At 34.8% G+C, this 15,169-nt stretch overlaps 1 protein-coding gene across 5 annotated transcripts in view; it reads right to left on the bottom strand.

Annotated features, from left to right (window-relative positions):
• Positions 1 to 7,037: 7,037 nt before the first annotated feature.
• The window catches only part of ASB5 (ankyrin repeat and SOCS box containing 5), a 77,021-nt gene continuing 68,889 nt past the window's right edge, over positions 7,038 to 15,169 (bottom strand). For 3 of the 5 annotated variants that reach the window (XM_016166034.2, XM_016166033.2, XM_016166035.2), the window contains exons 4-8: positions 13,372 to 13,479; positions 12,516 to 12,666; positions 12,209 to 12,343; positions 10,225 to 10,416; positions 9,050 to 9,429 (exon numbers count right to left, since the gene is read on the bottom strand). In XM_016166034.2, coding sequence (XP_016021520.1) covers positions 9,302 to 9,429; positions 10,225 to 10,416; positions 12,209 to 12,343; positions 12,516 to 12,666; positions 13,372 to 13,479 — 714 coding nt within the window. In that variant the 3' untranslated portion in view covers positions 9,050 to 9,301. Of the gene's footprint in view, positions 9,430 to 10,224; positions 10,417 to 12,208; positions 12,344 to 12,515; positions 12,667 to 13,371; positions 13,480 to 15,169 lie in introns of all 5 variants that reach the window. The other 2 variants (XM_016166037.2, XM_016166036.2) reach the window with 2 other exon arrangements.

The raw sequence follows: 15,169 nt of genomic DNA, 5'->3' as shown, positions 1-15,169 counted from the left end.
AAGCAAAACCATTATTAGAATTGAAGATAGAGAGCTTCCCAGATCAGAACAAACTAAAGGAATTCATCCCAAGCCAGTATTATAGGAAATGTTGGAGGGACTTCTTTAAGAAGAAAAAAGGGAAAAAAAGATTTAAAAAATATGAATAATAAAATGGCAATAACTTCATATCTATCAATAATTACTTTAAATGTAAATGAATTAAATACTCCACTCAAAATATTGGGTGGCTGAATGGATAAGAAAACAAGTTCCTTATATATACTGCCTACAAGAGACTCACTTTAGATCAAAAGACACACATAGCCTGAATGTAAATGGATGGAAAAGATGTTTCATGTAAATGGAAAGAAACAAAAAAAAGCTGGGGTAGCAATATTTACATCAGACAAAATATACTTAAAAACAAAAGCTATAACGAGAAACAAAGGAAGACCTGGTTATCCCACTTCTGAGTATTTACCCACAGAAACCCAAAACATGACCTTTTTTTTTTTTTTTTTGCTACATGAATTTTATCAATTCTAAGAGTTTTATTTATTATTTATTATTATTTTTAATTTATTTATTTAAATTAGTTTCAAGTATACAGTACAGTGGTTAGACATCTATAAAATTCATAAAATGATACCCCCAATTGCTTCCCCCCTCCCCTGGCCCTGCACCTAGCCACATTGATGCTAACTGCATTTCCTCTGCCATGCTCTCCATCCCTGTGACCAGCTGTCAACTACCAATTTGTACTTCTTTAACCCTTCACCCCATTCTCCCAGCCTCCCGACTCCCCTCCTCTCTGTCCATCGCCAAATTGTCTTCTTTTTGTACCTTAGATTCTGTATATACATGAAATCATATGATATTTATCTTTCTCTGTCTGACTTATTTCACTCAGCATAATAATCTCTAGGTCCATCCATGTTGTTGTAAAGGGTAGGATTTCATTTTTTTTAATGGCTGAGTAATATTCCATTGTATATATGAATCATAATTTCTTTATCCAATCATCTGTTGATGGGCATTTAGGTTGCTTTCATATCTTGGCTATTGTAAATTGCGTTGCCATGAATATTGGAGTGCATAGTAGATCTTTAGAAATTATTGTTTTGATTTTCTTTGGATAAATACCCAGATGTGCAATTGATGGGTCAAAAGATATATCCATTTTTAATTTTTTGAGAGATGTCCATGCTGCTTCCCATAGGAGCTGTACCAATTTGCAATCCCACCAACAATGTACGAGGGATCCCTTTTCTCTGCTTCCTCACCAACACTTGCTCTTTTTGGACTTATTGATGATAGCCATTCTGACAAGTGTGAGGAGATATCTAATTTTGATTTTAATTTGCATTTCTCTGATGGTTAGTGACCTTGTCCATCTTTTCATATGTTTATTAGCCATCTGTATTTCCTCTTTGGAGAAGTATCTGTACAGGTCTTTTGCCCATTTTTAAATTGGATTGTTTGTTTTTTTTTGTTGTTGTTGTTGAGTTGTATAAGTTCACTATATATTTTGGATATTAACCCCTTATCAGATGTATCATTAGCAAATATCTTCTCCCAAACAGTTGGTTGTCTTTTTGTTTTGCTGATGGTTTCCTTTGCTATACAAAACCTTTTTAGTTTGATGTAGTTCCATTTGTTTATTTTTTCTTCTGTTTCCCTTGCCCGAGGAGATATATCTGAAAAGAAATTCCTGTTAGTAATATCAGAGAGTTTACTGCTTATGTTTTCTTCTAGAAGTTTTATGGTTCAGGTCTTACGTTTAAGTCTTTAATCTATTTCGAGTCTATTCTTGTATACAGTATAAGAAGGTGGCCCAGCTGCTGCTGCTGCTGCTGCTGCTGCTGCTGCTGCTGCTGCTGCTTCTTCTTCTTCTTCTTCTTCTTCTTCTTCTTCTTCTTCTTCTTCTTCTTCTTCTTCTTCTTCTTTTTGCATTTATCTATCCAATTTTCTCAGCACCATTTATTGAAGAGACTGTCTTTACCTCATTGTATATTCTTATCTCCTTTGTCATATATTAAGTAAACGTATGAGTGTGGATTTATTTCTGTTCCATTGATCAATATATCTGTTTTTATACCAGTACTATGCTGTTTTGATTACTGTAGTCTTGTAGTATGGTTTGATATCAGGTAGTGTGATACCTCTAACTTTATTCTTCTTTCTCAAGATTGCCGTGGCTATTCAGGGTTTTTTATGGCTCCATATAAATGTTAGGATTATATGTACTAGCTCTCTGAAAAATGCCATTGGTATTTTGATAGGAATTGCATTGAATCTATAGATTGCTTTGGGTAGTATGGCCATTTTAATGATGTTGATTCTTCTTACCCATGAACACAGTATATGCTTCCATTTAATTGTATCTTCTTCAATTTCTTTTTTCAATGATATAATTTTCTGAAAACAGGTCTTTTCCTTTCTTGGTTAATTTGATTCCTAGGTATTTTATAGTTTTTGACACAATTGTAAATAGAATTGTTTTCTTAATTTCTCTTTCTGAAAGTTCATCATCGATATATAAAAATGGCACTGACTTCTGAATATTTCATTTGCAACCTGCTACTTTATTGGATTCACTCATCAGTTTTAACAGTTTTTTGGTGGAATCTTTAGGGTTCTCTCTATATAGTATCATGTCATTGGCAAATTATGAGAGTTTTACTTCTTCCTTTCCAATTTGGATGACTTTTATTTCTCTTTCTTGTCTTATTGCTGTGGCTAAAAGTTCCAATACAATGTTAAAGAGGAGTGGTGAAAGTGGGCATCCTTGTCTTGTTGATCTTAAGGAAAATGCTTTTAGCCTTTCCCCACTGATTATGATATTAGCTGTAGGCTTGTCATATGTGGCCTTTATTATGTTGCAGTATGTTCCCGCTATTCCCACTTTGCTGAGAGTTTTTTATCATAAATGGATGCTGTATTTTGTTGAACATTTTTTCTGCATTTATCGATATGATCATATGGTTTTTATCTTTCAATTTGTTAATGTGTTGTATCACATTAATTGATGTTCCAACTTTGTATCCCAGGAATAAATCCAACTTGATCATGGTGTATGGTATTTTTAATGTATTGCTGAATTCAGTTTGTTAATATTTTATTGAGGATTTTTGCATCAATGTTCATAAGAGATATCGGCCTATAGTTTTCTTTTTTTTTTTTTTTTGTAACGTCTTTGTCTGTCAAAACACTACTTTGAAGGGACATGGAAATCTACATGTTTATTGTAGCATTATTTACAATAGTCAAGATATGGTGGCTGCCTGGGTGTTTATCAATGCTTGAATGAAGAAAGAAGAAGCAGTACATATATACAATGGAATTTTACTCAGCCATATGAAAGAATGAAATCTTGACATCTGCAACAACATAGAAGGACTTAGAGGGTATTGAGCTGAATGGAGTAAGTCAGATAGAGAAAGACAACTGCCATATCATTTCACTTGCGTGTGGAATCTAAAGAACAAAATAAACAAAAAGAAACAAGCTCATAGATACAGAGAACATTTTGATGGTTGCCAGGTGGCAGGGGATTTTGGAGGATGAGTGAAAAAGGGTTAGGGATTAAGAAGTACAAACTGGTAGTTACAACATAGTTATAGGGATGGTAAGTATAATATGAGAAATCTAGTCAATAACTGTGTATGGTGTCAGGTGGGTACTAGATTTATCAGGACAATCATTTTGTAAGTTATATAAGTCTAATTACTATGTTATATTTCTGAAACTAATATATTTTATGCTAACTGTAATTTAACAATTAAAAAATTAACATAAGCCTCCCCAAATGTTATTTGATACTACGGCTTACCCATAATTTAAAATTTATTAAGATATGCTGCTTTCATCACTTGCTGCAGCATTGAACTACCTTTGTCTTCAGCTGTGTCTAAGCTTAATTTCTTGAAGTGTCACCCTAGAACTACTGTTATAATTGTCACTGGACTGTGAATTTTCAAAGGTAGATAACTGAAAGAGTATAGTTCAGTTTCTAAGTTGCTCGTGATGAAGTAATAACTTTTCCCACTTATGCCGCCCTCTTAATAATCTGAGTTGAAAGGCATGGCCGTGAGAATGCAATAAACTAAACATGAATTGGAAACATTATATTTGAGCAGAGAGAACTATAAACTTAAGAACATGTCTACTACCTAAATTACTATTTAAATTTTTATATTCCAATGTCAGTATCAGCTTCTTAAAAATGACTGTAAGATTTAACCATTTATGTAAATGTTTTAATGTCTCAGATGCTTAAATTTTTTTCAACTAATTTTGAAGCAGAGTGTCTTGGTAGTTTATCTCCTTTTAGGGTGATTCACTTTATCATATTCAAACCAGATGCATATTAGAAGCACTTTCCTTAACAGTGTATTCAAAATCTATTTGGCCATTTAATGTCTCCATCCACATAGATGAAAATGTGGATAATTTTCATCCCTGTAATTATAATTACAACTCATGGTCAAGTCAGTTACAATCGATAATAAATGTAATGGTATATAACCAACACTTAACAAATGGAAACGCCAATTAGAACATATATCTTTTTGTTTCCATAAATGCACAAAGGCTAAAAATTAAATGTTTCTAACTACATACATTGTGAGTTTGTGTAGAAATAAATTGAAGGGCTACAAAGTGACAGGCAAAAGTGTGAGGCCCTTGGATCTTATACTTCGATTGCTAAAGGTTAAACCTATGAAAATTAACATATTAGACAGGTAATTATTACTACAGCACACAAACTCAAATATTTCAGTGGCTTAATACATCAGGGATGTATTTCTTGCTGATAGTTTATGTCTGTTGTGGGTCAGTGGGGTGGGAGATGGGATCCAGGCTGGTGCAGATTTCCCTAGCTGGCACGTGTGGCCTCTGAGGTTGCTATAGCAAAGCCAGATAGAGGAAGGATACACACTGACTCTTATGTCTCCTAGCCTACGAGTGCCATATGTCACTTCTACTCATGCCCGTCATGTACTTGCCTCCTATCTGTGTGGGAGTACTGGGAAAGCAGGGGAGCACATACACTATTTAGCCAGTGCCAGTCATCTATCTGTGCTGTAATTATAAACCTCTTCTTAAAAGGGGTCTGATTCTGTTTGATGTGCTGTTTGTGGACGTAAGAAATATTTCCTGTGGCTTTCTCTTGAAAATTCAACCATGACTCAATCTGGAGTATTCTAGGTAGAAATAATCTCAAAGATTTTATCTGTCAATAATAATATTTCTTTAATTTTTCTCTCATTATTTTCTTCTAGTTAACTCAGAATTTTGACCTTATGTACCTGGAAGAATGAAAGTGTTAAATTAGGAAAAAAAATTACCTACTATTGGGAAAATCCCCCTCCCCTCCTTCACCCTCCCCTGCACTACAGGGGGTCCCCCCAAATCCTTATAAGATAAGGAAAATCAGAAACTGAAAAATGAGGAGGAGAAGTAAGATGGAAATCTTCATAAGACCCTGGTAGAAAGTATCTATTTCTTATTGATTATCTATTATTATGTAAAAAAAACCATTCCCAAACTTAGTACCTTGAATTACATAACAATAATTTACATTCTCAGGATGATGCAGGGCATCAGCCAGTGGATCTTTCTGCCTGGCCTGACTCAGATGGCTGCCGTTCTCCAGTTCTCTGGCTGCTCCACCTGGGCTGGCAGTGTAAGATGGCCTCGCTCACCCATTTGGCAGCTGAGGCTGCCTGTGAGCAGGGCTTCTCTCCATGTGCTTTCTCATCCTTAAAGAAGCTAGCCCAGGCTCCTTCACAGTGTGGACCCAGACTGCCAAGAGGACAAAAGCAGAAACTGCAAAGTCTCCAGAGGCCTCTTGACTCAAAAGTATCCCTATATCTTTTCTTTTCATCATGTTGTTTGGTCATAGCAAGAAATAGGACTAGTCCAAACTCAAGAATGGAGAAATAAACTCTGACTCCTAAGGCAAAGAAAGGGAGAGTCGTGTAGCAAAGGCATGTGCACAGTGATTGAAGAAATTACTGGAAGGCATTTTGCAAAAAACGAAAACAAAAACAAAAACAAAAAACCTACTCCAGTTCCTCTGTGCTCCTCAGGCCTTAATCAAATTTAATTTGGTTTGATGCAGGTAATTTTCCCACAAAGGATTCAAGAGGCTAGAGGGAGAAATTACACCCACTCACAGGAAAAAGTTAATTCTTTCTTTTGTCTTGTGAGTGCGCCTTCTCCCCCTTTTCATCCCAGAACAGGGCAAAGGGACTTACCTGAGAAAGTTCTATCTGACTTATCCCAAGGGGGAGAATTCCCTCAGGTGAGTGTTATTTACCAGTGTGTTTAACAATGTCACAGCTGAATAGGAACAGTTACATAATTTGCAGGGCACAGTGCAAAAGAAAAATGTGGGCATGTTGTTTAAAAATAATAACTTCAAGATGACAATAGTAGGTAGGCCATTAAACCAAGCATGGGGCCTTCTGAGTGTGGGACCCTGGAGCAGAGTCCAGCCCATTGTTACTAAAACAAGCATATACGGGTGGGTTAACCATATGATTTTCCCTCCTCATACACAATTCCAGAAGAAAGTTTGTGAGATTCTTTTCAATACCTTTAATTTTTTTTTATTAAGGAGAATGCAACTGAAAGTGTAAAATTACTGCCTTCCATCCTCCCTGACTGTGACCTGAGACCGTTTGGTTGAGAATTAAATTGAGACCTTCCTTACAAGGAGTAATTTCTTGCCTAAGGCAATATATCTTTATGTATATAATAGATATGGATCAGCATAATAATTTGAAACCCAACAATGTGAAATGCTGACTTCATTTTGAGAGAGATGCCTCAAAACTTGTTAAGTTAGGAAAATATCTCTTTTCTACCTTATATGTTTGAATGGTACTGTCCCATGAGGATTAATTTGTTATTGGGTGCTGTAGGGGTGTGTGTGTGTGTGTGTGTGTGTGTGTAACTTCTTTCTGGGTTTAAAAGAACATCTGTCCTTCCCACCTCCAGGGAGATGCCAAGGCAGAATAGATCCTGAATGCCCATTAGCCTCTACCACAAGCCTGCTGGCTTTGTGGACATGCAGACCCTGCAGCAGCAGGAGACCCCACGCCTAAGGGGCTCTGTCCCTGGAATGTGTGCATAACTAGTTGCTCCTGTTCTGCTGTGATACCATGAGTCCAAACACCACTTAACACCTCCAACTCACCCAAATGTGTCCTCAGGTGTTTGCATGACAGAGGAATCACATCTGCTCCCAGGAGGTCACTGAGGGATTATTCTACATTAATGTGTGCTACTCTACTCTCATTGACCACAATGCAGTGACTTGAAAACTGGTGGGTAAAAAAATTTAGTGCAATTGAATCAAATTCTCCATTACCGTCCATTATAAAATCAAATACTAATTAGGACAGAAAAAAGTATTTTATTCCAGGGATAATAATCACACTTGAATACATTAGCAAACATATGGTATATTTAAATTAGAACAGTTCTTTGATAAAACAATCATACTCAAGCTAAGAAACAAGGTCCCAGCATTCTAAAATTTTAAAATGCCGATTTTCATGTTAATATTCTATCTTTACTTCTCTTATTGGCACCAGACCAATGGAGAGGGATGTTTTTCATTACTCTTACACTCTAAGAATACCAGAGAAAAATACATTAGAAACCTTTTTTTACTAAAAAAAATGGTTTTAATACCTAATTATGCTTCAGGAGGCTACTCTATAATTTAAACATTTTAAATGCACATTATTCATGAGGTCATTACAAATTTGTTAGAGATAGTAAAACGGACACATTTAAAAGTCTCTAACCACATAGAAAACATATTTTAATAAACATGCAAAGCCTTATTTCTATTTTTGAAAATCTCAACAAATGATTTTTTTTTTTTGCAATCTTAGTGACTTTGGGGTTACAATAATGGTTTATTTCCTGAGAGGTCTCTGGCAAGTCAGTCAAAAACTGAAAAAAGGAAAATAGGCCCCTGGGTTATTAAAGTAATGGTCAAATAGTTCATGAAAATTCGATAACTTTATACAAATCATCAAAATATTTTCTTCTACTTTATACAGAATTGTAAGCATCTTGAATATCTTATTTCTAAGTCCCTAATAGACTTATATCTGGCTTAAATTACAAAGGAGTCACACAATTTTTATTATATTTTATATTGCGTTCAAGTACAGTTAAAGCAGGAGAAGATAAACATAGCATTGACCCTTCCAGAGGACACTGCTCTAGTAAGATCTTTGATATAACGTTCCCTTGCTAATACAGTCCGAGCTGAACCCTTGGTTTGTGTAAGAAGAATTAGAAATACCACTGCTAAGGTTTATATATATAGGGTAAATTTTTTAAGGTTTCTAGGTTTGCTAAGTGGCACCCCACGATTTAAAGATTTTTCTTTTTATCTTCCATTTCCTGTAGCCTTGGACTGCCCTGATCCCTGGGGTGTGACCAGGCCCTCTTTATCAATTAGATATGAAGTTCATTTTCTTCAGTCCAGATATCATCGGCTATTAACAATTTCTGAAATGGAAGAAAGCTGGACTGATATGTTTGAAAGCGCTGAAGAGAGACCTTAAGAGGCTACCCTTGAGAAGAAGGTGATCTTAAAATAGCTTTAGTAGGTGTATAATGTTCTATACACCTCAGCGTGAGAGGGCAGTGGTGATAACTTCCAGTTTTACCAGTTTCTGCAATAGATCCGTATAAGGTGGTGAAATGACTAGTGAGGTGTTTGCAGGAAGGGAGTAATTTATCTTTTCTGTATGAATTGATCATTATAGAGCATGTGCAACATAGTGGATTCACTGAAGGAAAATCATTTTATTTCAAAAACGATAATAGCTGCTCTTTTCTAAACCATACTCATATTTTGTAATAACATCAAAAATACAGAGATAATTGATTACAGTTGCCAAGATTAAAAAGCTAATGCATTATTCGATGGATATAAATCTTTTCAAATCTAATATGTGAATAATTTTTTAAAAGTTCATTTATTTTTTACCACTCTAGAAAATATAAAATGGAGACTTTTTCATTTTTTCTAAATCAACAAAAAGGGATGTGGGAATAATAATGTTTAGATGTATTAAATACACAATAGTTAAAAACAACAAAAATGCATAAAACAATAGTACCCACTAGTACATTTAAAATTAAAATTAGTATTTCATTTCTTCCCTGGATGTTCTCATACTCACTTTTACTCTATCTTATGCATATTTTAATATGAAATATACAGTAGGCAGATGAAATAGAAATTTTTGATTTTCAAAGTATTTATAATTATTTTACTGAATTATCGGTACTGTAAGAAATTCTGCAATAATGTTGGCAGCTGGAGCTGTGGGATAAGGTGTAACCGTGGTCTTCCTATGTAGCTTCTGATACAGAGTCTGCAGAGTTGGCAGAGGGAGCTTGGGGTAGCTACAAAAAACATGAAAGTATTTGTTAATTAAAGTCAAAACAGATTTTTACGTGTTGTAAGATACATTATATGAAACCATCAAAAACTACAAGTGCTTTGTAGTAAACCAGGACAGTGAGACCACTATTCTTGGAACATTTATGCAAGCATTTATATTGTCTTTATTTATAAGATCTTATTTTAACTGAGGTATTTTCATATATGTTTTTCTAAAACATTGTAGTCTTCAGGCTTATGAAATTATTGTTGCATTTAAAGCCTCAGAAACAAATTTTGCCTTTTGAAGGAGATAAAAATCAAAGAAGTGTTATGCACTAAAAGGGGATATTTAAAATGTTTCTTCAAATCAGATTCACTATTGAAGCCAAAGCCAATTTTATTATTGCACCTGGACAAGGCTTAAGGAATTCTGTTTCAGAACAAAAGTCTTAACTATGGAAATATTTCCTGATTATGTTTCTATAACATGTTATAGAAGGTGCATGCCCCTGTAAAATGGGGTGTATTTCCAAATATTTATTAGCCAATTTTAAACAGAATTACATATTATTATGTGTTGCCAAAAACTGAGTATATTAACCCAAGGAATATAAAATTTAGGTAAGATGAAAAAAAAGCTCATCGTGATATCTTCTTTATAGATAGAAACTAAGTTAAAAAACATTTACTTTCGCAAAAAGTATTCTGAAGTTATGCCATTATTATTTTACATGTTAACAAAAGGTCTTTAAATATCATCTATTTCAGGCAAGTGTATTTTTGTGGTTTAAAATATCCATATGTATTCTTCGTACCTTCATGCTGAAGCAATAATCTTTCCACCAAACTGCTAGAAGTAGCTACATCTACAGGTCGCAGAAGCTCTGTATTTTTTGCATTGATATCAGCTCCAAATTCTAGCAGTAAGTTTACAGTTTCCATACTGGACTGTTGAGCAGCAGCATGTAATGGTGTGTCCCAATACTTGCCTTTCTGTACATCTGCACCTACGTGTAAATAAGAAACGATGATAAATATGAACAAAAACTGTTAGATGATTCATTTACCTCACCACGGGGAGGAAAATGTGACACAAAGGGAACCTCAACTCTATCTGCGATGAGTTATTTCTTTATATCTACATATATATAAACATACATACTTTTATATATGCTTTGGATCTACAAATACATATGTATTATCTTAAAACTGGGTACATTCGAATGGAGAGTGCCCATGTTTGTCACATTTTCTGACATTTTTCTATATGCTTAAAAGATCTCATAATAAATTTTAAAAAATTGTAAACAATTCCAAAAGTAATCATATTAATTAGTATTATAAACAGCATATAATTCGGTTGACTCATATCTATTTTCATCACAGTCGATAACTTAGTATTATTCAATAACGCTCACATTAAAAAAAAAAACCTTACATGTCAAATTACTTATTGCGCAATTATTTTAGTGCAAGCCCTAGCACATGGTGGTCATTGAATGCAAGTGCAATGAATAAATGCTGTTTAATATTGTAAGGAATAATAATCTCATTTTCCAGTACGTAAACGGTTACACCACTAAGAGATGTCTAGCAATCAAAGTGCATAAGTCCCTTTCAACTCTTTTTTTTGATACTATCATGAAACTCATGTTTATAAGAAGCAGTACATTCTAAGAGTTCCTTTATAGCCCTTTTGCTATTTTCAAATTTCAATAAATGTAATAATTTTCAATATTTTTTAACCAAATATAAAACATCTTAGTAGAAAAATTATATTGCATAATAAAATCTCCACGGAGAAAGCATCAACTCTGTTGGTTATATTAATTTTACGGGAAAACAGAGCCTGAAAATAACAATCAATCCACAATTACAAATGGCAATTTTTCAATATTTTTTTCACCTAGTATAAAATATTTGATGGAAAGAATAATATTCCTAGCATAGTAGAGAAAGGTGGCGAAGAGTAAGCTCTTCTGGTTATATAAATTTATTGGAGAACATAGTCAGACAATAACAATCTGCCAACAGTCATTAGCAGAATTCATGTTTAAGAGTTTAATTGGTGTAATGGGAATGAAATAGTAGATGAAGACACTGCTTGCCAGAAATTTATAATTTAGCTAAGATGATGTGAGTAATACATTAAAGTGTTACTAAAAATATATGTCAGTATATATCAGAGGCCAACCGATTGTCATAAACAGTAAAAAGCATAGACATCCATTTACTCATTTTACATATATTTTTAAGCACCTACCACGTTAGAGACTGTGCTAGAGAAAAGAGATCATGGGAAAAAAGAGATAATCCATTACCTAAAAGAGCTCTCAGCCCAATAGTGGGAGAAACCACTAAAGTTGAACCTTCAGGAACTGGTTTGTATAAAGTAGGTGAAAAAGAGCATTATATCTTTTCAGGTAAGTGGGTCAGAGGTTACAGTCCTGGTAAGTGTGTGAATTCTTATGGTTGGTAGAGAATAAGGTTGTCTAAGGAGTGACTATCCCTAAAATTTCTTTTGATGATTTTCTTCTCAGAATGGCAACATTACATTCAACCTTAAAGATCTTAATTTTATGATCTCTGTAAAGAAAGGGTTTGAAACTTTGAGGTGAAGTGGAGTTAGCAAGAATAAGCTTCTTACTTATTCTCACTTGCATGTGAGAATGCTGAGAATAAGGACATTTTTAGCCATGAGATATTATTTCTAAAGAAGCATATGTAAAGAAATAAATACAGAGCTGAACAATTGCTTGTGTGTACGGACAGAATGGAAGATGTTTTAAAGAAAATTACCAGCATGAAGAAGCTTCCGGATACAATGGAATTGCTGTGACATGCAAGCTACATACAGAGGAGTTCCTAAATGAGGAATATCTTGGTCAATATCTATGCCCCAGGATATCAGTATTTCCAGACATTCGTGGTGACCTGTCGACAAAAGTAGAGATGAGTTTACTTTTCTTTAATGCCCATCCCCCCGACACGTGCACCTTACACCATGCTCCTCCCTTTATTCAATTTATTCATTGAAAAATAAATGGAGCATTGCTTGTTGCTGAAGAAACATTCTCCCGCTGTCACTTAATTCCATAACTGTTACCTTTGCTGGCGGCCTCATGTGTGGGAGAAGGAAGACATGACTCCAGTTGGGGCTTGGCACCATATTCCAAAAGCAGTTCTGTGCAGCTTGTACTGCCTTGTGAGCAGGCATTGAATAATGGAGTCACACCATCTATTGTGATTGCATTTACCTAAACCGAACCAAAAATCTAAGAATGAGATTCAGAGAATCATATGTGATTAACTATTAGGCATTTTTAAAAGTTATGTAATCTGCTCACAGAAATACTTGGGAAAATGTGAGCAATAAATATGACGAAATATATTTAGCTCAGACATATCAATAAGGAAAACTTTAAAACTTCAAGATACATAGAAATAGGATGTGGTAGATAATTCGCAGGAGTGGGCATGCAACTAAAAATTGTAAAAACTGTATACTTAAGAATCAAATACACAAAAGCTAATTCAATGGTTAAGTACTTTTTGGTTAGGAAAAAAAGTCAGCTAATATGATGGTGATGAAAATTGTGATGAAGTCATTTTACTGGCGTCGGTTTAAATTGGAGTTCTATTTCTGAGAACTTATCTAAAGAAAAGCATCTAAAAGATGGACAAGCATTATAGTCATAAAGATGTCCATCTACTGCTATTTAGAATCATGAAAGCAGGAAAAAGCTTACAGAATATTCCATATTATGCAGCATGCTACCCATTTTCGCAGTGATTGGAAACACTCTTAGAGTACAATGAGAAGGCTGGGGCAATTTGAGAACTTTATTTTTATTCTGCTATCTTTGAAAAATGCTAAGAAGGGAAGAAAAGCAAAACGAGAACTTTGCTTGATTCGCTTAGTCAGTAGATGAGAAATGTTAACGTTTTTAACAGGTACTTACATTAGCTCCGGCTTCCAGGAGAGTTCGGGCACACGCCACGTGATCTCCAAGGCAGGCTTCGTGCAATGGGGTAACATGGTCTATGGTGACTGCATTTACATTATAACCCTAAACATGACAAGAATAATTTTAAAGATGACTAAAAAGTTCCATAAAATCATCTCCACAACTGTCATTAGAGAGTGATATAAAAGATGAAGGAATCTCAGGCAACTAAGAAAAGGCCAGTTAGAACGCCATAGGGTGAATCAGTTGTCAGGACTCCTGAGCCCTGTTATTGGAACATCATCACATCTAAACACGAAACTGCCTTAAGTATTTTGTTCAATAGATTCTGAACATATTATTTCCTAACATTTTTTGTCTTTATGTATTGTTTTGGTTGCTATTATTATTTTTGTTTGTTTTAGAGAACTAAAGATTGTTTATAGGCTACATCATTTGTTTTGATTCAGGCTATATATTACATGTCAGCCCATAGTGGAGGAAAAATATCCTAAATTGTAGTAAGCTGCTTTGTGAATTTTTGTCACTAAATAAGTCTGATTAGGTTCTGTGCTAGTCTGGCTATGGAGTCAGACTTGGATTGGAAGCCTCGCTCCATAATGCAGTAATTGTTTTCATTTGGATGACTATATTAACCACTAAATTTTAACATTATTATGAAGAATAAATGAGATAATTCATGGAAAGCAATTATTATTATAGTGCCCAGCATATAGAAAAATGTTTTATTATTCAGTCAAAACTAAGTAAACACTTTAAATAATTTTATTCCAATTAAACTAATGATGTCTGACTAAAATAATTAAATATTATTAGAACATGGGATTCTGTGCCTTCTTGCTATTTTTGGTAATTCATTGTCTATTGACAATCATACTAAACACATAGGAAGATGTTCAAAGACATGAGGAATCTTAAAATGAAGGCAAGAAAATGATAATCCTAAATCTTTGTCACTAGCAAGTAGCAATTTTTAAAATCCCTTAAATTATCCTTTCGAAGATTTTGAATTGGCTAGCTAGCAGTCACACTTAGAGAACGAATTCCTAACTGCCACATACTGGAGTGACCAGATGACAGAAGCATCTGGAAGGTTGAGATTCACTTCAAGATGCTTTTGGGCAGCCTCTGTCTCCTCCTGGCTAGCCTGTCAGTGGATCTGTGATACACGTTGCAAAATATCCTAAGTTTGCTCACCTCTATATGACCCTTTCAGGGGACTACCCTTTAGATATTACTCACCTTTTGGTAAGTTTTTTTTTTTTTTACTAAGCGATGAGGAAACAAAATAGTCACATGGTTATCACAGAAGTGAACTGAGGCTAAAGGAGAATCTCTTCCTAAATTTTCACTTCACGGACAAGAAAACAGAGGCTCAGATGGGTCGTGATTCACCTCCAGTGCCGGGCAGGAATCTGGGCCCTGAGCCTCAGGGCAGAGCTGTTTACACTGGGCAACAATACCCTTCCTTCCCTCGTGGCCATCGGAGAAAACTTTTTTCTCTTTGATACTGGGAAACACTAAGGAAATGACCTACTGATCTGAGTGTACATTTGAATCACACTGGAAAACTTTAAAAATCCACAGGCCAAGCCAGAGCACTTTTTATTTCAATAGAGAATCTGTGTTTTTCATTTTCCTCTGGTGAGTCTGATGAGCAGGCAGGTATAGAAATAATAGCTTTCCTAGGCAATTCCCCATAACATATTACAGATTACCATAATGTTAAAAAGGTTGTCTAGGCATCTGGTCTGATTACCCCTTTTTGGATATTTTATGGCTGAGCTGGGTC

Source organism: Rousettus aegyptiacus, unplaced genomic scaffold (genome assembly GCF_014176215.1).
Source record: "Rousettus aegyptiacus isolate mRouAeg1 unplaced genomic scaffold, mRouAeg1.p scaffold_m13_p_11, whole genome shotgun sequence".
Taxonomy (NCBI): Eukaryota; Metazoa; Chordata; class Mammalia; order Chiroptera; family Pteropodidae; genus Rousettus; species Rousettus aegyptiacus.
Note: the sequence above shows the minus strand (reverse complement) of the source record. Positions and strands in the feature narration are given on the sequence as shown.